Below are 27,198 nucleotides of genomic sequence, written 5' to 3'. Positions count from 1 at the left end.
CACACTTCATCTTTAGAGCCGAGGAAACGGGGTCCCACAGGCAGTGATGTGCCCAAGATTGTGCCAGTCCCACAGGGCGCCATGGCCACCCTCTGAATCAGGGAAGTGTGGATTCACCCATCACCAGCTCTCTTTTTCCTCGCCCATGACTCTGAAGCCCGGCAGCAGAGCCGGGGTCTCATCAGGAGAGCAGAGCCTTGGGCTCCCGCGGTACCCGTCACAGAGCGGAAAGGATGTGCTGGCAGGAACCCCAGTATTTCTGCTTCCAAGCCAGGGGTGTGAGGCAAACTCACCCACAAAGTACTCAACGAGGAAACAACAGGGCTTCTGACGGCAGCCGCTGTCGCCGCAGCCTGCCTTTCCCTTGCACAGTATTTTCTGCTGGTAAAGAGCCTCAGCCACCGTGTCTGCAGACATTGCTGCGACGTCCCAGTGAGAGACTGATATTCCCTGCACATTTCAAATCAAACATATCACACGTATTGGGGATCCCCAGGCATCCCATTCATTCCACTTCACAGGTGAGGAAACTGACGCACAGGTAGGTTCAGTGACACACCCAGAGTCACCTGCCTCGAATGCGGAAGAGGTGGGACTCAGACCCTGGCGCGCCTGGCTTGAGATGCACGGCTCGACGCCTGCTCGAGACGCACGGCTCCACGCCTGCTCATGCCCCACCCATCACAACTACAGAGCGACTCTGCACACTGCTGTTATAATCGTATATGCTTTCATAAAGAGAATTCACTTTATTCTGATTTAGTTGGCAATTTTCATTTTAATGCATAAAACCAGGAAAATGCAAACTTTTAGCATTTACATGCCTTTAGTTCTGTAAGTTTGGTCAAATTGATGTGATACTTACAGATCAATAGTAAATCTGCTGAGGTGAGGAGAAGCCCCTGGTACTTAACCTTTCCTTTACAGAACACGTTGGAGAAAATTGCCAACATGAGGCCCCGATGAACAAGGGCAGAAGTTCATGGCTACCGAAGAACTGCTTAATTAGATACCTTTCAGAAAACTGCATCCTCCCAGAAAGGGCAGCCTGGCTGTGACAGCTGTGTGGATATACACCGGGAGGGAGAGACTTCCGTGGCATGCAATTAGGACCAATGAATTTTTAACGTCTTGGTAATGATGCTCTCTGGCCCTGTATCTTGATTAACTGATGTTGACTGCCACAGGGTGAATGACAAAGAAGAGCACATTAAAAAAAACCCACTATAAGAACCAGCTGCCTTTTCTCGCATAAGATGCATAAAACATCGCGTGGGAAGCAGGGTAGGTCTCAAAGGGGCAAATTGAGAGACAGAGAGACAGAAAGAGACAGAGGCAGAAAGACACACACAGAGACAGACAGACAGACACACACACATACACACACACACATGCGCACATAGATATTCCTACCCTTACCACGGAAAAACAATATTTTTTCATCAATTTCTCTTTGTTGTACTCAGTAGCATTCTGATCAGTAGGCTGTGTTCCATTCACATTGAAAGGGGAAGAGCGTTCATTATTTATGAGATGTGTATTGATAAATGTGTATTAATAACCCACATATTATAATATGTGTTAGTGAACCACGCTCCAGGCCTCCTCGCTGCCCCTGCGAGTGGCAGGTCTTCCTGTGTACGACCCTGGGCAAAGGGTCAAATGATGGCCAGTGACTGGCTGCTGGAGTATGAGCTCAGGGTTCATTAGCAAATCAAAAATGCACAGGTTAGCAATTTTCCAATTGGAAAAGAACTGGTCTTCTAACACCTCTAAACTTCCCAGATTAAAAGAGAATTATGAAGCCCAAGGAAGGCACCTTGCTTTGGAGGTGCTGGGTCCAGGGGATGTCCAGGGCTGCAGGAATTTCACTACATGACTCAAGGGCACATGCCAGGGGCCATCCTAGAGAACATGACAGTGGTAGAACCCTGTCAATACGGAGCTCCAACAACACCTAAAATAAATACATCAGCGGTGCCACGTGTGCAGATGCTTCGTCTTCCAGAGGGCAACACAAGGTGGCCTCCAGGTGCCATGCACTGTCAGGGGCCACTGTCCTCACCGCATCTGGCTGAAGCCAGAAGCGTCCACTCCTACACTGGTTTCAAACCGCGCAGAGGAGGGGATTAGGCCACTCACCATCTGCAGGATGTCGGAGGAGACCATCTGCATACAGCACATGGCTGTGGCCAGCGCACACACGATAGTGGACAGGACGTTGAGGGCACACACGCTGAAGAGGAGATCCTGCGAGGAAAGGTGCAGGAGAATGTCAGCCTCATCCCGAAATCTCAGATAGCAGAATCCTTAGCTCTCCTGCCAGGGCCCAGAATTGGCGAGGTCGATGACCATCCACTTCACGGAGGTTTTGTTTTGTGTGTGTCTGTGTTTTCCTCATAATCAAAATTGGCCTTTCATAGAAACACATTCGTTTATTCCATTACAATGATGATCAAAGTATTCATAATATTCAACAATGTGTTTTACAATTTTGATAATTATTAGGTAGTCAGTAACATGTCTAAGAAAATCATAAGGTGGCCAACATTTAAGGACGTGGGCAATTTTTATCAATCACAACCTATAACTCAAGTGAAACTTTTAATCTTGAGATAATTGTATATTCACATGCAATTGTAAGAAATCCTACAGAGAGATCCTGGGTACCCTTTACTCGTTCTCCCCTAATGGTAACATCTGGCAAATCTGTAGTTCAATATCACAGCCAAATACTGACATTGGTATAGTCAGGATGCAGAACAGTCCCATCACCACATGGGTCCCCCCCAGTGTTGACATTTTATAGACACACTCACCTCCCTTTCCCTGCTCCCCATTTAACCCCCAGTTCCGATCCCCCGTCAATCACTAGTCTGTTCTCCATTTTTTATAATTTTGTCATTTCAAGAATGTTGCATAAGTGGATTGCACAGCATGTGACCTCTCAGAATTGGCTTTTTCCACTCAGCATAATTCCCTTTAGACTCATCTAGGTTGTTGCATGTATCAGTAGTTGACTGCTTTTTATTGCTGAGTAGTATTCCACTGTATGGATGTACCACATTGGTTTAATTCTCAACAACTGAAAAATATCTGGGTTTTTGGTATTCCAGTTTTCCAGTTGTGGGCTATTACAAATAAAGCTGTTGTGAACCTTTGTTTATAGGTTTTTGTGTGAACATAAGTTTTTGTTTCTCCGAGATAAATGTCCAAGAGTACAATTGCTGATTTGTACAGTAATTGCATGTTTAGTTTTATTTTAAAAACTGCAAAAATGCCTTCCAGAGTGGCTGAACAATTTTTAATTCCCACCAGCAGTGTATGAGTGATTGGGTTTCTCTGCATGATTGCCAACATTTGGTGTCACTGTTTGTGTTTTAGCTATTCTCATAGGTGCATAATGATACTCCTTTATAAAAGGTTTTAATTTGCATTTCCCTGATGCTAATGATGTCAAACATCTTTTCATGTGCTTATTTGCCATCTAGAGATCCTCTTTGGTAAAATGTCTGTTCATGTCTTTTGCCCATTTTCTAATTGTAATGCTTACTTTTTTTTTGTGCTGTTGAGTTATGAGAGTTCTTTATGTATTCTAGGTACTAGTTCTTTGTCAGATAGGTGGTTTGCAAATATTTTCCCCCAGATTGTAGCTTGTCTTTTCATGTTTCATATAGAGTCTTAGTCAGCTCAGGCTGCTATTACAAAAATACCATAGACCAGGTGGCTCTAACAACAGTCACTTCTCACAGTCCTGAAGTCTGGAAGTCTGAGATCAGGGTGCCAGCCTGTTGGATTCTGGTAAGGGCCTGCTTCCTGGCTGAAGATGGATAATGTCTCACTGTGTCCTTGCTTAGTGAAAATAGGGCAGGGGAGCTCTCTAGTGCCTCTTTTAAAAGCATACTAATCCCATCATGTGGACTCTACCCTCATGACCTAACAACCTCCCAAAGACCCTGCCTCCTATTAAATAATAACATATTGGGAATTAGAATTTCAACATATCAATTTTGGAGGGACACAAGCATTAAGTCCATTATATCTGAGTTTTTAAAGAACAAACAATTTTAATGTTCTTGAGATCCAGCTGATCAACTTTTGTTCCATACTTTTGGTGTCAAGTCTAAAACCTTGTCAAGCCCCAGATTGTGAACAGTTTCTCCCATTTCTTTCTAAAGGTTTTTATAGTTTCATAGTTTGCATTTAAGTCTATGCTCCATTTTTGTTTTGAGATAGGGTCTTGCTCTGTTGCCCAGGCTGGAGTGCAGTGGCACAGTCATGGCTCACTGCAGCCTCGACCTTCTGGGCTCAAGTGATCCTCCCACCTCAGCCTCCTCAGTAACTGAGACCACACGTGCATACCACTGTGCCCAGCTAATATCATCCATTTTATGTTAAATTTTGAATAAGATGTGAGTTTTAGGTTGAGGTTCCTTTTTATGTTTTTAATTTCATTTTCCAAATGTTCATTGTTAGTACATAGAAATGTGACTGATTTTTGTATGTCTATGTGATATCTTGAGACTTTGCTGAAATTATTAGTTCTAACAATTTTTTGAAGATGCCAGGGGATTTTCTATGTAGACAATCAGGCCATCTGCAAGTGTTTTATTGATTTCTTTCCATTTTATTACCTTTTATTATTATTGTTGTTCTTTTTTTTGCCTTGTAGCTCTAGCTAGAACCTTGAGCATTATAAATAAAAATATAAGATGACTAAGATAATGAAAGCAGACATCTCCGTCTTGTGCTCTATCTTAGAGGGTAAACTTGATGGAGTTTTAACAGTCGAAGTGCAATATATCCTTCATTGAGAAGCTTACTCTCAAATCCATGCCAGAAATAGAAAAAAACAGATTTAGAAGGATAGTATGTCCTTCAATTAAATCTTTTCATATACAAGTGTACAAAATACTGTACACACTCAAAAAGCTATCAGAAAACATGAATCTTTCACCACAAAGGCTATGGCATTAATCAGATTAGTTTCAATTATCTAATCAAGGGGTTGGCAAGTGCTCAAGAGGAGATGAGGAATGCCGCCCTCACTGACACGCCCTGTGCGTGCACTAGGATGTGGGCACACAGAGTCTAGCAGCATCCTCCGGGCTTGTTCATGCATACATGAGCCCATGTGTTCCAATCTGTATCATCCTCTGGACAATTCCCTGTTCTCCTACAGACATCACTGCCCAATCCTCTTCCTCAGAACCTGCTCATCAGTTCTCAAGCCCACACTGTGAAACAGTAAAGAAGTGTGGTTAGGATAATATCATGGAAGGTGGTTAACATACAGTGTTTAAACACTTTCCCAAGTTTATAGAACCCCGTGCACATGTGAAGGCAGAAAAATGAGTCCTGAACTTAAGAAGCATTAGGCAGAACCGGCTGGGCGTGGTGGCTCATGCCTGTAATCCCAGCACTTTGGGAGGCCAAGGTGGGCAGATCACGAGGTCAGGAGATCAAGACTATCCTGGCTAGCACGGTGAAACCCCATCTCTACTAAAAATACAAAAAATTAGTCGGGCGTGGTGGTGGGCACCTGTAGTCCCAGCTACTCGGGAGGCTGAGGCAGGAGAATGGCACGAGCCCGGGAGGCAGAGCTTGCAGTGAGCCAAGATTGCACCACTGCACTCCAGCCTGGGCAACAGAGTGAGACTCCGTCTAATAAAAAGAAAAAAAAAAAAGAAGCGTTAGGCAGAACCAAGGCAAGGCTCAGTTTAGGGCTAACTATTCCCCACTTCGGAGGTAAGGCCTATCCGAGTCCCTGAATGATGTGGGAACAGGCACTGTTCCTGTGTGAGCACCAGGCACTATTATCACTAATCCTTTTGGGCAGTTCTTTTCCCAGGCTCAGGTCGTTTCTTCATATGCACGTGCTAACCAGCATCCAACTGACAACTCCAGGCAGACCCTCTGAAGAGCCCCCTGGTTCTCTCCTGGTGCAGCTCTGCCCTCGCTGGTGCTCTGTCTTGAGAACTCTCGTCTCCAGGCCTTGATCCCCCTCAGACTCTCAGCTCTCTAAGCCCACCCCAGGGAGTCTGCAGGGACCCTGCTGAGTTCCCTTTCCAGCACTGAACCTGGAAACTCTCTCAAGGCAGTAAGCTGGAGCAATCGTAGGGCTCACCTTGCTTATCACCCACCCCTCAGGGATCAGGGTCCTTCATTGCCTGATAGTGTCTTCCTACATTGTGTCCATTTTGGGGGGCTGTTTCAGGCAGGAGGTTAAATCCAGTGTCCTGCTACTCCATCTTGGCCAGAAGCTCTCAGTGGCTTTTTTGTTTGTGCTTTCTAGGTGTTTGTAGCAGGACTAGGCAGACCGCCTTAGGGATCCTGTGCATGTTACTATAAGCATCTCCACTGCCCTCCCTGCTCCTACAGCTGCTAGACATGCAGCAGGATGGGGGCTTAGTTGTGGCAAACAGCAGGCACAGGTGGGGCTGGAGGGAGGCTGAGGAGCCTAGATTGTATTTAGCAGGTGATGGAATGCCACCGAAGATGTGTGATGCTGGGAAAGAGGTCATACAACCTGTTTTTTGTTGTTGTTGTTGTTGTTTGTGGTGGTGGTGGTGTTTTTTTTTTGAGATGGAGTCTTGCTCTGTCGCCCAGGCTGGAGTGCAGTAGCGTGATCTTGGCTCACTGCAACCTCCATCTCCTAGGTTCAAGTAATTCTCCTGCCTCAGCCTCCTGAGTAGCTGGGTCTACAGGCGCCGGCCACCATGCCTGGATATTTTTTTTTTTTTTTGTATTTTTAGTAGAGACGGGGTTTCACCATGTTGGCCAGGCTGGTCTTGAACTCCGACCTCAGGTGATCCACCCGCCTTGGCCTCCCAAAGTGCTGGGATTACAGGTGCAAGTCACCGTGCCCAGCCCATGCAATCTGTTTTCAGAATTGAGAAAGACACCTTTGCAGGGAGGGCCTAACACAGAACTACAGATGGAGTAAACATCGGTTGAAGTGAGACTGGACACAGGGCAGTGACCTGTGAGGTGGTACCGGAGAGGAGTCAAGCAGAGCCCAGGAGGAGGCATGCAGATGCCGGTCTGAGGGCGACTCCGAAGTTCAGAACAAAAGGGTGTGGCTGTTTACTGGGGTAGGGGAGACGGGGATGAGTGTGCAGATATAGCAGAAAGATGTCTGGTGAGTGGAAACATGAGTCCCATGGCCTGCGTGTGGGCCAGGGACTGTGGGAGAGAAGCAGTCTTAACAAACACCTCAGCAGGCCGGGCACAGTGGCTCACGCGAGGCGGGAGGATCACTTGAGGTCAGGAGTTCGAGACCAGTCTGACCAACATGGTGAAACCCTGTCTCCACTAAAAATACAAAAAATTTAGCCGGGAGTGGTGGCGCATGCCTGTAATCCCAGCTACTCAGGAGGCTGAGGCAGGAGAATCGGTTGAACCTGGGAGGTGGAGGTAGCCGTGAGCCAAGATCATGCCATTGTATTCCAGCCTGGGCAACAAAGTGAGACTCTGTCTGGAAGAAAAACAAACAAACAAAAAACACCTGAAGTGGTCTGGGACATGTGGAGGCTGAATTACCAGTGGGCCTGACCCACTGAGATGTTGGCAAATGGTTGGAAATTTGGGGCTGGGGCTGACGATGGAGATCAGAACTGGGGGTGTGGACCAGGAGTCATCCCTACAGAGTTCAAATGTGCCTTCACCTTGCAGATGTCCTTGATATATCTGCGGGCCCATGTGTGTCCTCAATCCCCTCTCCAGATCCATCAGACTTCAGGGGTCTGGGGGCCTCCGCAGGCTCCCTACAGAAGAGGGCATTTCTTTGATGAAATTACCATTCTCACCTTAAAGATACACCTCAGCATAGTTTTCCTCTAAGTGACACGAATTTTGTGCTGGATTCTAGATAACTGACAGATTTATCCATGTGTGCAGTAGCTGGCTGGGTGCCTTTTCTCTCCTGTGAGGAAGAGCTTCTAAAATGTCTTAAGGCTCAGCCAGAAGCTTTAGCACATTTTTGAGCAGGAAGTTGGACGCATTGTAGTCTTAAAACAATCCTGCTGGTGAATGAAGTCATAATTAGAACTCGAGTATATATTTTATGTACCTCAAGAGGGCAATTCAAAGTTATAACTAAAATAGCGACATCTTTTTTTTTTGAGATGGAGTCTCACTGTGTCGCCCAGGCTGGAATGCAGTGGGGCGATATCGGCTCACTGCAACTTCCGCCTCCGAAGTACAAGTGGTTCTCCTGCCTCAGCCTCCGGAGTAGCTGGGATTACAGGCATACGCCACCATGCCCAGCTGATTTTTGAATTTTTAGTAGAGACGGGGTTTCACCATGTTGGCCAGGATGACCTCAGGCAATCCACCCGCCTTGGCCTCCCAAAGTGCTGGGATTATAGACGTGAGCCAACGCTCCTGGCCAATAGTGACATCTCTTAATGTACCATTGCTAAAATATAAGCAATACCTTTGTCCTCAATCTAGAAATTTCAACTTTATTGACTACATAGTCCACTGTCATTTAAATGAATGCCTTTCTAAAAATATTAATTTTGCATATACTACGAAATGAAACTACTCACAGACAGAAACACCAACTCTGACCTCTGTTTTCATACGCATCATGAGGCAGCCTGCTTTACGTCTCATGAAAGGTATTCATTTGAAACACATGCCAGACTGACTTTTCCCCTCCAGCTGTTTAAAGTCTTAGTGTTTTTCTAAGTAACCCTAAACCACCTGGTATTGTATTTATGTGTTTCTTTAGAATTCTCCTTTGGCTTAAATGACTTTATCTCTGCTTTTTTTTTTTTTTTTTGAGATGGAGTCTCACTCTATCGCCCAGGCTGGAGTGCAGTGGCGTGATCTCGGCACACTGCAACCTCCACCTCCTGGGTTCAACTGATTCTCCCGCCTCAGCCTCCCAAGTAGCTGGACTACCCGCCCACGCCATCACTCCCATCTAATTTTGATATTTTTTTTTAGTAGAGATGGGGTTTCACCATGTTGGCTAGGCTATCTCTGCTTTTTGAAAGTTTTATCAGAGTCCTTTACAAACACTGAAATCCACATTCTATAAAACCCCTTTACAAGGTGATTCAAAACAGCAAATCCGTAAAATAGGGGGGTCTTTCATTGCTGGTACTGAGTTTTGCTGCTGGACATTCTAATGGTATTAGCATTATGATGTTATTAATGCTAATAAAATTAAGGAAGTTACGTGCATAATGAATAATGTATATAACAAAAATAAGATGAAAAAACAGGTTCAGATACTTACGCAAAGCTACAAGTGACAAATTATTTTGAAAATATCTCCAAAGTAAATTAGGGGTATTAGTATAATTAACAGAGAAAAGTGACAGCAATGACAATGTGCATGTACCTATATGTTAAGAACATTAAGAGTTCAGAACATTAAACCCGTCGGGGTAGTCTGCCCGGAATTGGTGGGTTCTTGGTCTCACCGACTTCAACAATGAAGCCGCGGACCCTCCCGCTGAGTGTTACAGCTCTTAAAGGCGTCGTGTCAGGAGTTTGTTTGTTCTGATGTTCGGAATTTCTTCCTCCTGGTGGGTTTACGGTCTCACTCACGACTGAAGCTACAAACCTTCGTGGTGACTGTTACAGCTTTTAAGCCGGCGTGTCTGAAGTTGTTCATTCCTCCCAATAGTTTTGTGGTCTTGCTGGTTTCAGAAATGAAGCTGCAGACCTTCATGGTGAGTGCTACAGCTCATAAAAGCAGTGTGGACACAAAGAATTAGCAGGAGCAACATTTACTGCAAACAGCGAAAAAACAAAGCTTCCACGGCGTAGAAGAAGACAGGAGCAACCTTGCTACTGTGAGCTTGGGCAGCCTGCTTTTATTCTGTTATCTGGCCCCACCCTCATCCTGCTGATTGGTCCATTTTACAGAGAGCCGATTGGTCCATTTTACAGAGAGCTGATTGGTCCGTTTTGACAGGGTGCTGATTGGTGCGTTTACAATTCCTGAGTTAGACACAAAAGTTCTCCATGTCCCCACTAGATCAGCTAGATACAGTGTCGACATAAAGGTTCTCCAAGTCTCCACCAGAGTAGCTAGATACAGACTGTAGATTGGTGCATTCACAAACCCTGAGCTAGACAAAGGGTGCTGATTGGTGTGTTTACAAACCTTGAGCTAGATACAGAGTGCCGATTGGTGTATTTACAATCCCTTAGCTAGATATAAAGGTTCTCCAAGTCCCCACCAGACTCAGGAGCCCAGCTGGCTTCACCCAGTGGATCCCGCAGGTGGAGCTGCCTGCCAGTATCACGCTGTGCACCTGCACTCCTCAGCCCTTGGGTGGTGGATGGAACTGGGCGCCGTGGGGCAGGGGGCGGCACTCGTCGGGGAGGCTCCGGCCGCACAGGAGCCCACGGGAGGCGGGGGAGGCTCAGGCATGGTGGGCTGCAGGTCCCGAGCCCTGCCCAGAGGGAAGGCAGCTAAAGCCCGGTGAGAAACTGAACACAGCAGCTGCTGGCTCAGGTGCTAAGCCCCTCACTGCTCAGGGCTGGTGGGGGCCGGCTGGCCGCTCCCAGTGTGGGGCCGCCAAGCCCACGCCCACCTGGAACTCACTCGCAAGCACCGCTCGCAGCCCTGGTTCCCGCCCGTGCCTCTCCCTCCACACCTCCCCGCAAGCTGAGGGAGCCGGCTCCTGCCTTGGCCAGCCCAGAAAAGGGCTCCCACAGTGCAGTGGCGGGCTGAAGGGCTCCTCAAGTGCCGCCAAAGTGGCAGCCCAGGCAGAGGAGGCACCGAGAGCTGTGAGGACTGCCAGCACGCTGTCACCTCTCAGTAGCTCACGCCTGTAATCTCAGCATTTTGGGAGGCTAAGGACAGATCATCTGAGGTCAGGAGTTCGAAACCAGCCTGGCCAACATGATGAAACCCCGCCTCTACTAAAAATACAAAAATTAGCCAGGCGTGGTGGCAGGCACCTGTAATCCCAGCTACTCAGGAGGCTGAGGCAGGAGAATCACTTGAACCTGGGAGGCAGAGGTTGCAGTGAGCCGAGATCACACCACTGCACTCCAGCCTGGGTGACACAGTGAGACTCTGTCTCAAAAAAAAAAAAATTCAGGACATTGATACCTTTGCTTGCTGGACAAAATGAAGACAAACTGTCTTACATTTATTTCTGCTAGTTCATTCAGTAGTTTTTTTCCTATGTCTTCTCTCTTTGAATAGGAAAGAGGTCTCATGGGAACCCATTATCAGTCAAGATATAATGATAGAAGGTATGATGATAAGGAGAGTTCCACAGCATAAAACACAAGTGATGAGAAAATATCCAGCAATAGCTGTATACGTGGTAATAATTATAAGGGATGGGTGTTAGGTTTTATCTGAATTATTATCTTAAATGCCGACACCATTTATTCTTTGTTGCCTTGTGATAGTAGACATTGGTCATGGACCTGACGATCCACGCAGATCTATGTTGGGAGAGGCAGTCTGCCATGGGCCCTAAGCATGCCCTCAAGTTCCTGCTGGGTATGCCAAGAATGTAAGGCCTTGACTGCTCTTTACCTGACCCATTTCCCAGGGCTGTGTTTGCACAAGAAACCTTGAGGAAGGAGGTAACGTCTCCCCTAGACAAAGTGTAGGTTCACTACAAAGACAGGGATTCCCCAAGCTCAGTATTCCTGCCCTGTAATGCAGCTCACCACACATGTGCAGGCATCCGTGGTGGGCCCTTAACATCACCCTGAGACCCCAGGGCATGGGGAACTGACACACACCAGCCTAGAGCTCTGGCTACTGCTTTTGCCATGAGTAATAAAGTCCCTTGTCTCTGAACCAGGAATCTCATGTCTTTTTGCCAGGAAAGCAACAGTAAACAGTAACAGACTAGTTTGTTAGCTTGAAAGTAGGTTAAAAGCTCAGACCCTGCAGTTCCTGGCAGTTTATTTCCATCTCCATCTTGTGAAAACATCAAGAGCAGAGACCAAGTCTTTTGCTACTCTGTATAGTAGAATATCTTATTCAAAATAGATGGTTGCTAAATATTTGAAATTTTACAGGCTCATTGTTCTCTTCTGAATTGTAAGTTCAGACTAGAAGGAAATGCATAATTTCCAAGTTTCTAACCACACACAGAAAATTCACCTTCACCTTTAAATAAAGTAATGCAGCACACATAGGATCATGGCGGACGGGAGGCAGGACTAGACTGCAGCTCTGAACAGCAATGTGCAGAGGCTTGCATTGTGAATTTTAGCTCCAGATCGACTGCAAGAACAAACCAGCAACCCCGAGAGGACCTACAGGCCTCTGAAGGAAGCAGACTGCTCCTGCAGGACCCGGGAAACACCCCAAATACTGTGAGTGCCCAAACTGTGGAAGTGGGAAAGGGAGAGCATCCTCTCCCAAACACACACCTCCACTGGAGAAGATGAAGGTCTGTTTGCGGGAGAAGTTTCCGACCTTACCTGGAGCTGAGTCAATTTAGAGAGTCGAGCGAAATACAGAAGTAGAGGAAGCAGCGGGAAAGGCCCTGGGAGCTCCCCGGGTCCCCAAGCAGGTCATTCCTGCCTGGCACCACAGGGATCCACCAGGAGGGCCGCCAGAGGAGCGAGGGTAAAACTCAACAGGGAGAAGGAAATCTCTAGCTGAAATTTGTAACAATTTGAACAGGGTTAGAAGCCTCCTGGCCAGAACTCGGGGGAGGGCGCAAATCTGGTGTGCAGACTCTCCACAGGCGGGGAAGAACAAGCCCTTTCTTTTGCAGCTGGGAGGTGGGTAGCCTGCGGCAAGTTCTCAAGCCTGTCTCCCCCACTGCCTGAAAACAGACTTGGGGCGGTTGGATGGGGGCATGGTGGGAGTGAGACTGGCCTTTCAGTTTGCCTGGGAGCTGGGTGAGGCCTGTGACTGCCAGCTTTCCACCACTTCCCTGAAAACCTGCATGACTCAGCAGAGGCAGCCATAATCCTCCTAGGTACAAATCACCACTAAAGAACTTACTTATATAACCAAATACCACCTGTACCCCAATAATTTACGGAAAAAAAAGAATTGAAAAAAACCTACTACACAGTTATAAACCCTAAATAAAAGTAATGCAGAGCAAGACTGTACAAAGACTCTTGTTGGTAGCACAATCAGCGTGTGTGTGTAAAATCTGTAATTTAAATTTTCCGTGAAACTTCTAGAGTGATGAGACACATCCTGGGGCAGATCTAGGACCGCTTAATTTGTCTCTGTAGAAAGCAGTTATAGTCTACAGAGGTCTTTGTAGCTGGCTTAAATACTGATCCAACGAAAGGAGCTAAAATTAGGCTGTCATATGGAGAAGGTAAGTGATTCATAGAGAAATCTGTGAAGCGATAATTTCAAGAGGCAAACATCCATTTACAATCCCTAAAAATGTCGATGGGTTTTGGCCTTGCTTTGGCCACTCAGGCGCCACCAGTAACATAAGTGCTGCTCCAAGAAGGCAGGATTGCTCCCCACATGGTGCCTGCTGTTTGCTCAATGACACTTTTAACTCTGGGCAAGGACCCAGGAGGGAGTTCACACACTTTCCACAAGGGTTCAGAACTGCACCCTATTTGATAATTGAAAACCTGGCTTCTGTCATCTAAAACAATAGCTTTTACTCTTTAGTGGATGGCTGTAAATTGCCTACACGATCATCTGTGTAAATAATCGTAGACTAATTATTTTCTTACAGTTCTACAAAGTTTTAAGAAAACTATTTGCCATTTTTCTGATATTCAAGGCAAAGTAATGAGGCAAAAAAAGTTTCTGTGTGTATATACATGTATGTATCTTTGTGTGTGTATATATGAGATAGATTATACACATATGTGCATATATACATACAGAAATCTTTCCTATAAATTCTGGATTTCTGAAAACTCACTGTGATTTTAATGAGCCTCTAGCTTTAAAACAATGTTGAACAAAACACCATTTTTAAATATTTGGCTTTACCCTAAATTTATGGGAATGAAAAAAATAAGCATTGTCAAGAACATTTTGGAAAAAAAAAGGCTTTGCACACATCAAAATGTACCCTAAATCTACAATAATAGCATAGGGTGGCATCAATAAAGGGACAGAATAGAGATCCTGTTATAATAAAAGAAGTACACCATATTACTTGTGTTGGGATAATTGGCTGTCTTTAAAAAACAAGAAAGACAGATGTAGACGTAAAAAGAAGAGAGGAAAATTCTTCCTCGTGAACCTAGATGAAAAAGTCCTAAATAAAATATTGACAAATTAAATACAGTAGCATTTTAAAAAACATATTATGACCAAATGTGGTTTATTCCTATATTACAAAGATGTTTTAACATAATGTAATTTATTAATGGAATTCACTACATTAAATGAGAAAAAGTATACGACAATCTCAATAGATGCAAAATAGCAGTTGGTATTTCAACACTAGTGTAAAAGCCTCTAATAAACTTGAAATAGACAGGAGCTCCCAAAACTCAAGAAACCCTACAGCAAACATCTGGAAGGAGATGGGGATTGCTGCCAGTATCACTTCTATTCTACACAGGTCCCAGTCATTGGAAGAAGACAGGCAAAAGAAGTAAAGTGTGTTCAAACTGGGAAGGAAGAAAAACTGTCCAAGATGATACAATTATTCATACAGAAAACTCAATAACATTTCCAAATATTTAGAACTAAATATAATAGTTGTGCAGTGTTGCTGCATATAAAATCAATATGCAGGCCGGGCGCGGTGGCTCATGCCTGTAATCCCAGCACTTTGGGGGGCCAAGGCAGGGGGATCACGAGGTCAGAAGATCAAGACCATCCTGGCTAACATGGTAAAACCCCGTCTCTGCTAAAAATAAAAAAATTAGCTGGGCGTGGTGGTGGGTGCTTGTAGTCCCAGCTACTCAGGAGGCTGAGGCAGAAGAATGGCGTGAACCCAGGAGGCGGAGCTTGCAGTGAGCTGAGATCGTGCCATTGCACTCCAGCCTGGGTGACAGAGCGAGACTCCGTCTCAAAAAAAAAAAAAAAAAAAAAATCAATATGCAAAATTCATTCACTAGCAACAAACAGCAAGTATGAATTTTTTTAAAGATATGATCTACAATAGCAAAAAATGTGAAGTAGCCAAGAATAAATATAGAAAAAGATGGAAAAATGTGTTGAGAACAAATAAATAATGAGACACTGTAGTCACGAATAGGAAGATTCAATACTATAAATACATTAATTCTTTCCAAATCAACTTATAAATCCAATGGAATTCCAACAAAGACCACAACAAGACTTTGTGTGTGTGTGTGAGTGTGTGTGTGTGCATAGTCTGTGACAGGATAATTTTAAATTTCTCATCTCCCTTCTCTCCCTGCCACCGCCCCACACCATGTGAGGACACAGTGAGAAGGCTTCCCTTTGTAAAACAGGAAGAGGGTGCTCGCCAGAACTCGACCATGCTGGCACTTTGATCTCAGACTTCTAGCCTCCTGACTGTGAGAAATAAATGTCTGCTGTTTACACCACCCCATCTAAAGCATTCTGTTACAGCAACCTGTCTTAGTCTATTTTCTGCTGCTGTAATGGAATAACAGACTGGGTAATTTACAAAGAATATAAGTGTATTTGGCCCACAGTTCTGGAGGCTGGGAAGTCCTAGAGCATGGGGCCAGCATCTGGTGGGGGTCCTACTGTGGTGGAAGGTGAAAGGCAGAAAGCTGAAGTGAGTGTGTGAGACAGAGAGAGAAGCCAGACTTCCTTTATAACAACCCACTCTCACCATAACTAACCTCTCCCATGATAATGACAATCCATACATGAGTGCTCCACTCTCATGACCCAACCACTTATTATTAAATTCGACCTCCAACACTGACTGTGGCATTGAGGGTTATGTTTCCAAATAAGAACTTTTGGGGGACTATTCAAACCACAGCACAGCCTGAACTGATTAAGACAGTGGGCTTTTCTATCTTCTATCATTAAACCATCCAAAACACCATTAGTCCTCTGATTGCAGGTCCAGCTGTCCTGAGCAGTTCAACATTTCATATTTTGAGGAATGCAGGTTCACTCATAAACAATACCTGTGACAGAGCCACCCTCACTCACATCCTGGACACTCTACTGTCTGTTCACCCCTGTGCATTTCAGGATGTAACAGGCAAGATGATCCCAACTCAGGCACAGCTGCAGTGTCCACTGTGGGGTCCTGTCTCCCTCCTGCCCCCAGCAAGAAAACCCAAGGAAGGTGTTTTTTTTAAGGTATTGTTTTTTTCCTTCAAGTTTCTAATTTTGACACAATGAAAATATTGTATTTATATTAGCAATACCCCATTAGCTATTTCATGTAAAGGCGATTAGGTACTCATAAAAGGTCTCAAGTACTCCAACTAAATCAGTCACTGGTTAATAACAATGATCCATGAGCTGTTTTCTTGGTTTTCATGTGGAATAATTGGCAAGGAAAATTATACACGAAAAAAGAAAAAAGAAAAATGTCAGCAGCTTTGCATTAGCCACTATGTGATGTGCTTATCAAAAAGCCACCTAGAATCTTTTTTCATGAGTTAAGAACACTACTGTCATCTATAATCCTGAACGGTAAGGTCTAGAAACCAATATTGACTGAGGTGTGCAAACAGCTCCTCTTGCAGTGACGTGGGGCACATTTCTTTTAACCTTAATTGACTTCAATTACTGTGCTTCATCTCCCATGGCAAAATAATTCCCCAAAGAAACAAAGAGTAGTAGAGTGTTTTCACTCATGAAACAGCCCGTAATGTACCTCTTTTGCTTAGGAATTGGAAGCCAATTAGATTTGAGCCTGCTTGAAAGAAAATCTTATCACTGAAGAATCCATTAGTGGGCCCTCCAAAATCCACACAGTCTTAAGGCCAGGGACCAACTGGACTTCAGGAATAGGATCAAAAAAGCCAATTCCAGTTCCATCGTGATGTACTGATTTAACTTTGATTGTGAAGGACAGTAATTTATTGAGTAATTTATCTTGCTAACCACCATATTAATCCAGTATCCAATCAACACTTCTCTCATTCAATTCCAAGGAGCAGGAGTCATAGATGGTTGGAAGTGTCAGAAGGGAAGGGAAGAGTGTCTTCTAGTGTCTTGCCCAGTAATTGTACAGGGCTCCACACTCCTGGGGAGGGGGAATGAGGTCTGACTTGGAGCAGGCCAGTGGGGATGGACAGAGAAAAATTTAAGCAGGTGCCCATTGCTGGCGTGGAATAAGTAGAGCCCGGGGTGATGAGAGGCCTGGGGGAGAAGGGAGAGGGAGGGAGGACAGAGAGGAACACAGGGTCCCTTGCCCTTCATAATGCCCTTGATTCTTGTTGAAGGGAAATGCCATGGATGTGGTTGGTGGAGCCAATATCTCTGCCTCATCCTTGATCATCCCACATACCTCACATCCAAATTCTCCCTGGTGTGTTGACCCGGCTACCAACCTCACCTGCAATCCTCCCTGGGCTCCAGCTCCACCTGCCCTGGCTGAACCTCCCCCTCTCACCTGGACTCAGGTGGCTTCCCAGCACCTCAGGTCTACTCTTGCCTGTCAGGGCACCTGTTTCAGCGTAAGTCAACTCCTGTCCCTCCCAGGTTACAGTCTGTGGAGGGAGGCCCACCACAGTGATAAAATCTCCGTGCCTTCCCCTGTCCCTGGCTGGCACCCTCTGCAGCTTATTTCTGCCTCATTTCCACAGAAGCTGTCTCCCATTTTCTCTGCAGACCAGCCCCCAAGTACACACCGTGCTACCATAGTTCTACACTGGCCTAGCTCTCTCCGCTTCCCAGTCCCCCGCCCAGGGAAGGGGCTCACTGAACCAGCCTGGGCACGTGTCCACTCCCAGGACAGTCCACTGCAGGAATGGGCGGGGCAGGGTGCACAGGAGGGTGCTGTAAGCTGGGCGTGCTTTCTAAGCCAACCTGGGTGACTGGGGAGCCAACTCACCATGGGGCTACTGCCTAGCCCCTCTGCTTCTACGTGACTATGATAGAAGATGGCACTGAAGCCCTCCCTCTGAGAAAGCTCTGGGATCTTCTTTTGGTCACTTCTGGCTCACACCCCACAAAAGATCCCCTGGATGGAAGCCTCAGCTCTCTTATTTCTGGGGATGTGGCTTTGAGGGTTTCCTCATCGCTCTGAGCCTTGATCTCATCTGTGAGGGGATGACTGGCTTAGACTTTAAACTGAAGTAGGTGAACCCCTGGGGCACTTGGTAAAGGGAAGCCCTCCTGGGAGGATTCCGCCAGGGTGTGCAGAGCCACGTGTCATAGCGAGTGATCTCATTACTGGGAGGTTCTGAATCGGGGGGAGATGGTCATCAGCACCTGGGAGGGTTGGGGCACCATTCATCTTCTGATTGGTTATCATATTTGGTTTGATTTCAGTCACCCCAGAGGACCAAAATGACTAAAATAAGTAAGTTATTCATCTATAAACATTATGAAGCATTTTCAGGCATTTAACAGATGTAATAATTACCTATATCTAAGTCACTTTTGAAGGGTAACTAAATTTTAATTGCTTTATGTCTTATAATCTTTCTATTAGCAATTATATAAGCAATTGATTGTAACTATCTGTAAGTGAAAACTAATTTCTTGATAGCCAAAAAAAAAAAAAAAAAGCCAAAAAATCCCACTCTTTTATTTAGATGATGGGAATATTGAACAGTCGAGGAAATAGCAGGCTCTATTTTAAGCATTGTTTTAAAGGAAATATAATATAATCTTAACCCTAGGGGGGACAAACTCCAAAGAATACTTGCTATGATTGCCAATTCCTAAGTATAAGCCATTTACAGATGGGACTTGCTTGCAGATATTACTCTTGATTTTGGGGACATGTCTCTTCCCTTGATGAGCGATCCCCCTGGGTCACTGCATCCCTTGTACATCAAGGTTTCTTTCATGGCAGATGCCATGTCATTTTTTTCTCCATGTATCAGAACGACAACTCATTCCTTGCATGACAACAGAGTGGAAATGCAGGGAGACCTCAATGACATTTTATTCAGCTGACAAGGAAGAGACAAACTGCCTTGTCCCAGGAGTCTATGAAAACTAGAAACACGGCCGGGCGTGGTGGCTCACGCCTGTAATCCCAGCACTTTGGGAGGCCGAGGCGGGCGGATCATGAGATCAGGAGATCGAGACCATCCTGGCTAACGTGGTGAAACCCCGTCTCTACTAAAAATACAAAAAAATTAGCCGGGCATGGTGGCGGGCCCCTGTATTCCCAGCTACTCGGGAGGCTGAGGCAGGAGAATGGTGTGAACCCAGGAGGCGGGGCTTGCAGTGAGCTGAGATTGTGCCACTGCACTCTAGCCTGGATGACAGAGTGAGACTCTGACTAAACAAAAAAAAAAAAAAAAAAAAAGAAAGAAAACTAGAAACACCTCATACTGGGAACTATAAAGCTTTGCCACTGCTTTGTAAAACAAGAACTTTTCGCTGCCCAAGGTATCTATTTCATAGGTAGAATTCATAACACACTAAAACCTTTGACTTGGCCTGCTTGGTATAGAAAACTTATGCATCATAAAATATTCTGCTCAGAGTATAAGCACATATATAATGCATGAATTTGTGGTTTATCAATTTTCAGATAATCTTTTACAAAGACACTGAATATATATGAGAGTAAACATGTTTTGATTTTTGGTAGTTCGGACAGTAATCAGTATCTCGCTGGGCCTCAGCTTGTTCTGAGCACTCAGGTCCACAGTCCTGAAGCTAAGCCAGTGTCCTGGGTAGCAGCCTGGTGTATGTATCACTGCATATGGCGGTGAGAACCAGCGCTCCGAAGCCAGACTGCCGGCCTGGGATTCTGGCTCCACCTTTACAATCTGCATGACCTTGGGGAGTTACTAAATTTCACTGTGCCTCAGTATCCTCATCTGTAAAATGGAAATAAATGATACCTATACCTCACAGCGTTCTTGTAAGGGTAAGATTAGTTTCACAAATGTGCTTCCAGTAACGCTTAGCACACAGCAAGACTCAATCAACATTAGCTATGACTATCATACACGATTAATCATCTGAGTGTCTGATCAGATTGAAAACACAGGTTCCTGCAGACGAATTCAGCAGAGGACTTTCAGGCCTCATGCATGAATGCTTAAGGAAGAGAGCCCTAAAGATTATGAGACGCCCATCCAAGAACATCCAAGAATGTGTTCTGCAGTCTAAACTGATTCTCCAGGGTGCTCCTTGTGTTCAACTGATGGGACAGGAATGCTGATGTTTGTCCATCTCTTTTTTTGTTTGTTTGTTTGAGACGGAGTCTTGCTCTGTCATCCAGGCTGGAGTGCAGTGGCACGATCTTGGCTCACTGCAACCTCCACCTCCCAGGTTCAAATGATTCTCCTGCCTCAGCCTCCTAAGTAGCTGAGATTACAGGCGTCCGCCACCATGCCCAGCTAATTTCTTTTGTATTTTTAGTAGAGACGGGGTTTCACCATATTGGTCAGTCTGGTCTCGAACTCCTGACCTCACGATCCACCCACCTCGGCCTCCCAAAGTGCTGGCAATAACAGGTGTGAGCCACCATACCTGGCCTGTCCATCTTTCATTGCTCTACTTTCTGGGTCTTGATCGTCCTTTCTCATGACTACTACTTTACTCCCATCAAGGTAAAGTGTGAGTGAAAGTAGTTTGATTAAAGCCCAGGCAGATTAAGGATGAAGCTATAAAGAATGAAGAGACACTGGTGGGAGATACTGGCTGACATGCAGAAGTAATTTCAACGATCTTATTAGCCTTTCGCCTCTTGAGTACTTGGTTAATGTTCATAACCAGAAGTAATGTCTCCAATCTGCATTTAACTGATATTCTAACTCTTCCTTAAAGATACAGGCACATCTCTTTTCCTCAGGCTTCACAGACTAAACAATTCTCCTTAAATGTCCTGAGGGCCATGGCACATAGGGGATGAGTGGTGGGGGGCACATTCATTTGGCTGGACTGTGGGAGAAGGAGCCCTCACCTTTCCTGATTTATGCAGCCGGTAGTTCTCAGTGTGTGCAGCTGGGTGGGCCTCCAGCACAGTCAGTTTGGGTGCCACGAGGGGCAGGCTCTCCTGGATGGTGACAATAATTTTAAGAGCGGGGAGGTCAGTACTTCGAAGTGGGAAGAGGCCAGAGGAGAGAAGAGGGTGGAAGATCAGAGGAGCGTCCCTCCCCATCTCACCAGACAAAGGATAAAATGGAGGAAGGCACAGGACCCTTTGCCAGAGAAGCCCCCAGGAAGTGTGGCACATGCAGGGCAGGAGCCACGGGCCCCACTTCATGCCAAGATCTCTGCCAAGCCCATGGACCGCAGACCCTGTTGGATGGGGCAGCACTGTGCACCTGAAGGCTGAGGCTGGGCCCCAGGAGGGGTTAGATCTCTTTCCCTCCTTCCCTCCAGGTCGCCAGGCTTTGCTAATTTCATCTTCCAAATATTTACCAAGTCAATGCCCTCTCCTCCTACTCTGATGTGCCTCTGCAGTTTTGGTCCCATTATCTCTGCCCAGGTTGGTGTCTGTGCCCTCTCTGGGCCTGGCTCTCAGTCCTGTCCCCTGCTGCTGCTGGATGATCTATTTCTGTAATGCATCTGGCCACTGCCCTCTCTTCCCTGCCACCCCAAACACCCCAATTCAGTGTCTCAACATTGCCTGCATCTCTGATACTGCAGGACCCAGGACTTTCAGGAGGTAGAGCCAAGGGTGGGAGAAGGAGGAGTTGGAGGGACGCCCAGCTCTCCACCTGGGAGCTGAGCAGCTAGGGGTGGTGGTGATAACATCGACAAGGTTGGGAAGAGGAGCAGATGCTGAGCCAATGGATTCCATCTGGGAGCGGATGGGGGAGGACGGCAGGAAGTGATCCGAGGGGTCCTGCTCTCGTGTATGGGACTCTGTCATGTGAGTACACGTGATGGCTGGCAAAAAAGCAACTGTATGGCAGGATCCTCATCCACGGGAAGGACAGGGCTTCTATTTTAAAATACACTGAACAGCAAGGCTGCACGAGCTTTCTGGAATGGAACATAAATGCATCCTATGAATCAAATGTCAGAAAATATATTGGTGGTGGTTTTCTTGCTTTATTTTGGGCTCTCACAGGTGTGACTATCAGTTTTCAGGAATATATTCTTTGCTCAATATGTATCTTCCTCCTGCCCTCCTTGCTTCCTTTCCTTCCTCCAGTGCACACAGATTGAGCCCGCAACGCAGCAAGCACAGAGATGAAAAGAGGAAGATAGACGCGGGGTCTGCACCCACGAAACTCAGTCTAGAAGGACACAGGGATGCCCTGGTCAGCATCTGGACTTGTGAGGCTGATGCACCAAGCCACAGCAGAGCTGCCTGTGAAAGGTGCACAGGGAGCACTCTCAGGGGCCAGAGGAAGGGACATCCAGGCGGCATGGGGCAGTGAGGCAAGTCAAGGGTGGTGGAGGTTGGTGGGGACAGTGTTACTGGGAGAGCGAAGGCTGAGTGCAGAGGTGGAGGGTAGGGATGGGAGGGGGCAGAAAGCGCTGTGAAGGGAGCTTAGTGGAAGAGGGTGGGCGAGGGGAGGCAGGGCGGGAGGGATACAGGTAGAAGGGTGGATGTGCTGCAGGGACACCCGGGTGGTGACAAAATTAAAGTGCCTAAAAATACTCAAGGAGAAATGAACTTTGTTAACACAGTTTCTTTAAGAATGTAACATGCCTGTAATCCCAGCACTTAGGGAGGTTGAGGCGGGAGGATCACTTGAGTCCAGGAGTTGGGGACCAGCCTGGGCAACATAGTGATGCCTTTTTCTACAAATATAAAAATAAAATTAGTTGCATATGGTGGTATGTGTCTATGGTCCCAGCTACTCCAGAGGCTGAGGCAGGAGGTTGGCTTGAGCCTGGGAGGTCAAGGCTGCCGTGAGCTGTGATTGTACCACTGCACTCCAGCCTGGGCAACAGAGCAAGACCCTGTCTAAAAAAAAAAAAAAGAAAGAAAAAGAAAAGAAAAAAGAACCAGTTACCATCTCAATGAATTAGAGAAGACAGAACTAAAGAATATTTATATCCTGCCCAAGTGTTCACAATGCATCTCTCTGTTTTCACAATGCACCTTTCTTACCTTCTGTTTTTTTTTTTTTTTTTGTCTGGACTAATTGCTATTCAGGCTGTTCTCCTCTCTACAGTCCCCTGATTTCTGCTTGTCCCTGGGGTCTGGGTGAGCACTAGAAAGGAGAATGCGCCAGTAATTAGCTTATCCCACAGTGAGACACATATCCTGGTCATCTTACTTTGCTCACCCAACTTCCCCTAAGTTTCTGCTAAGATTTGCTGACCTCCCTGCCCTATAAAAGAAAAGCCCTTTTCTGATTGATTTTGAGATGTTTACAGTTCTTGAGTTCCAAGGATTCTCCCCTGTTAGTTGCAAGAGTCTTTTTGAATAAATCTTCTCCTTATCTAAGACAAGATTAGTTTTGCTTGACAATGCAAATGACCAGAGGGACACAGAGAACTAAGAACATTTTTTAAAAGGGAAAGGTCTTGTTGAAATTAAACCTATACTTAATCAGTATCAGATCATCTTGTATTTGAGACTTCCTATCTTGTGTCTTGAGAAGGGCAAGAAGCAGTCTGGTGATACTGAGCTATAAACTAGAAAGGTTTTGCTATCATCTTTGCAGAACTGAACTATTTATGTGGCCTGCAGGCAGGTTTTCTGCAGGATGTTATATTTGTTATATGTTTATGGGAACCATTCTTCTCTTGAAATAAGAGGCTAAATTTGCCATTAGGACATTGAATTTACCCACCAACCTTGTAATAAATACTCTTCAGGATAGGATGGTAATGGCTTTACTTTGGTCTAACCAGTCTCTAAGTAAATAGTATGAATATTCTTGCTGGTTTGGAACTGCTCTCCACTCAATTTCATTTTCCTCCTGGACAGTGCAAGAACACAAAATGTGGTGACTATAGGAGTCATGTGCAAATGCACAATGCACATCCCTTTTTTTCTGCAAGAGAAGATGATGAATATGATAGATATTTAGGAAGACTTAGTGAATAATGGCACTTGGGAGCAAAGGGGAGGAAAGAGCCATTCCATGGTCTGAGCAATGGGAAGCCATTCTCTGAGAGTGGGATGGCTGAAGGGGCATGGAAATGCCAGGAGCTAAAGGGGTACTGAGGATGAGCTTAGTTTGAGTCATTGGAGTCTGCGTGGTGTTCCGCAGTAACTCCATGGATCAATGCTGGAGTCTTAAATTTGGGAGTGGCCAGTGCAGAGATGGGACTGATGCTATGGAAGCAGATGAATTTGCCCAAGGATGGTGTGCTCAATACAGAGAGAAGAGAGTTTGGATAAGGACCCAGAATCAGGAGCAGGAAGAAGAGTCTACAGAGACGATCATGATGAGAATGACCAGAGAGAAAGATGGAAACCAAGAACAGGAGGACACATGGACAAACCCAGCACAGGAGTATAGGAACACATTTGTCTCAATGTGTCCAGCAGACAGCTAGTTAGTGAGGACACAGAAGAGCTGAATGTGCTAGATCTAATGGACATGTACCATATATATATTTACCTGTCCTCAAAAAGATATGTAGGACTTACCAAAAAAACTCACCACAAAGTTGTGCACAAAGCAAAATCTCAACTAACACCAAAGACTTGTTATCAGACACCCTGTAATCAGGTTACCTGACTACAGTATAATTAAATTTGCTATAAATAATAAAAAGTAAGCCAGGTGCACTGGCGCACGCCTGTAATCCCAGGACTTTGGGAGCCGAGGCAGGTGGATCACCTGAGGTCAGGAGTTCAAGACCAGCCTGACCAACATGGTGAAACCCTGTCTCTACTAAAATACAAAAATTAGCCAGGTATGGTGGCACACGGCTGTGATCCCAGCTATTCGGGAGGCTGAGGCAGGAGAATTGCTTGAACCCAGGAGACAGAGGTTGCGGTGAGCCGAGATAGCGCCACTGCACTCCAGCCTGGGTGACAGAGCAAAAATAAATAAATAAAGAAAATAAAAATAAAAAAGTAACCGAAAAACCCTCCATATATCTGCAAAATTAAAAAAATACTGCTAAATAACTCAGGGATTGAAAAATAAATCATAGGGAAAATTAAAGAAGTCTCAGAACTGAATAAAAAAATTACTAGACATCAAAACTTAGCGTATGCAGTTTGCCTGCTTATATGAGGAAGAAAGACTGAATTTAGTAACAGAGCACACATCCAGAGAAGTGAGAAAAAGAAAAAGGAATTTGGAAGGAATGAAAAAATGGAGAAGAGAGCAGAAACTAATGAAATAAGAAACAAAGCAATGACAAGATCAATAAATATAAAGCTGGTTCTTTGAAAAAAAAAACTGACAAAAATAGGCAAGTCTCTGGCAGAGGCTGATTAACAAAGAAAGAAAAGGAATAAATTAAAATATTAAAAATTAAGAGAGATAACTAGGCATAGCATACACATGAATTTGAAAACCTAAACAAAATGGACAATTTATTCCAGAAAAGCAAAACATTCTAACATAGTCTCAAGAAGAAGGAGGAAATTCAAGTAACCTAAAATCCACTGAATCAATACTTAACTATCTACTGACCGCAAAAGAAATTACCAAGCCCTGGTGATTTTATAACTTTTACCAAACATTCAATTCAAGAAATAGATAAGTTTAATCTTCTACAATCTTTGTTTTCAGAGGGAAGAGGAGGGGAATGCCTCCCAGCTCATCTTTCTAGGCTAGTGTAAACTAAAAAATAAAATAAAATTAGGCAATTGCAGTATGAACAAGGGAAAGCGTGATTCATATAATTTATGAATAATGATGAAAAATCCTTAATAAAACAAAAGCAAAGTATTTTCATAATTATATGAAAATATTGTGCCTAAGTTGTATCCCAGAAATACAAGAATGGTTTCACATTAGAAATCCATTCTACATGAATATATATTCATGTAGTTTCATGTAGATGCATGTGTATTCACCATATTAACAGAATACAGTCATGTGTATGAATGTGTGCATACATATATATACACACATATATACATACATATACACACATGCATATATTCTTATCTGAATAGATGCAGCATTTGCTAAAATTTAAAACTCATGGCAAACTCTTAGCAGATTGGGAACAAAATGGGATTCCCTTCATCTGGCAGATACTATTTAGTATTAGAAATTTTCAACAAACATTCTTCTTAATTATTAAACTCTTTCCTTTAAAATGAGAAACAAGACAAGGATGGCTAATGGTTCAACTTCCATTCCATTGTGTTGAAAGTCCTAACCAGTGCAGGAAGATGGGAAAAATTAAGAATCAATGTAAAGACTGGAAAAGAAGAAACAAAACTGTCATTATTCCCAGACGATGGAACCCTCTAAATAAAAAATCCTAAACAATTTACAGGCAAACTGTTAGAGCATATAAATTTTAAAGTAAAAAAATTTTAAACTCCCTACTTTTCTGATAACAACAAAATGATATGACACCTAGGAATATATTTAACACAAGATGATCAAGACTGTATATTAAAAATGGTAACATTTTTATTGAAAAACAGAAGGCTAAATAAATGAAAAGATGTACCAAAAATGATAATTCTCCCCAAATTAACCTAAAAATACAATACAGTTACAATGACGGTGTGTGTGTATATATGAGAAAGAAAGAGAGAGAGAGAGAGAGAAGGAAGAGAGAACTCTCTCTCCATCTCTCTTGGAGGACTGAGAATGGCCAAGACAGTTCTAAAGAGGGGAAGAGTAGAGATTTACCCTATTAACTACAAGACAAATACAGAACCAGTATTTCCCGTAATGTGGTAATAAGAGAGACAAGCCATAGACCAATAAAAAAAAAAGAGCCCTCAGAAATAGACATCTTCAAATATAGAAACAGATTGATGCTATAATAACTGATGACTATCCATATACAAAAAATAAATGCAACTAGATCCGTATCTCACAACACACCAAATTAAACCCCAGGGGGATTACTGAGCTCAGTGTGAGAGGCAAAGTTTTAAAACTTCCATAAAAATACAGAAAATTTTTATCACTTGGGGATGGAAAAATAGTTCTTAAAATGCAACACTAAAAGGACACATCATCCAGGAAATGAATTTGCCTGCATTAAAACTGAAAACTTCTCTATGACAAATGATGCCCAAAACAACTTTGAGTGATGAGTCACTGATAGTGAGAAGACTTTTTTTTTTTTTTATTATACTTTAGGTT

The 27,198-nt window shown here is 44.5% G+C and overlaps 1 protein-coding gene across 3 annotated transcripts in view; it reads right to left on the bottom strand.

The window, feature by feature from the left end:
• Positions 1-27,198, bottom strand: part of ENTREP2 (endosomal transmembrane epsin interactor 2) — a 455,758-nt gene that overhangs the window by 31,665 nt on the left and 396,895 nt on the right. For 2 of the 3 annotated variants that reach the window (XM_055278517.2, XM_063639057.1), the window contains one exon: positions 2,143-2,250. The exons of the other annotated variant lie outside the window; for it this stretch is intronic. In XM_055278517.2, coding sequence (XP_055134492.1) covers positions 2,143-2,250 — 108 coding nt within the window. The remainder of the gene's footprint in view (positions 1-2,142; positions 2,251-27,198) is intronic. 3 annotated transcript variants of the gene reach the window in all.

Source organism: Symphalangus syndactylus, chromosome 5, assembly GCF_028878055.3.
Source record: "Symphalangus syndactylus isolate Jambi chromosome 5, NHGRI_mSymSyn1-v2.1_pri, whole genome shotgun sequence".
In the NCBI taxonomy this organism is placed as follows: domain Eukaryota; kingdom Metazoa; phylum Chordata; class Mammalia; order Primates; family Hylobatidae; genus Symphalangus; species Symphalangus syndactylus.
Note: the sequence above shows the minus strand (reverse complement) of the source record. Positions and strands in the feature narration are given on the sequence as shown.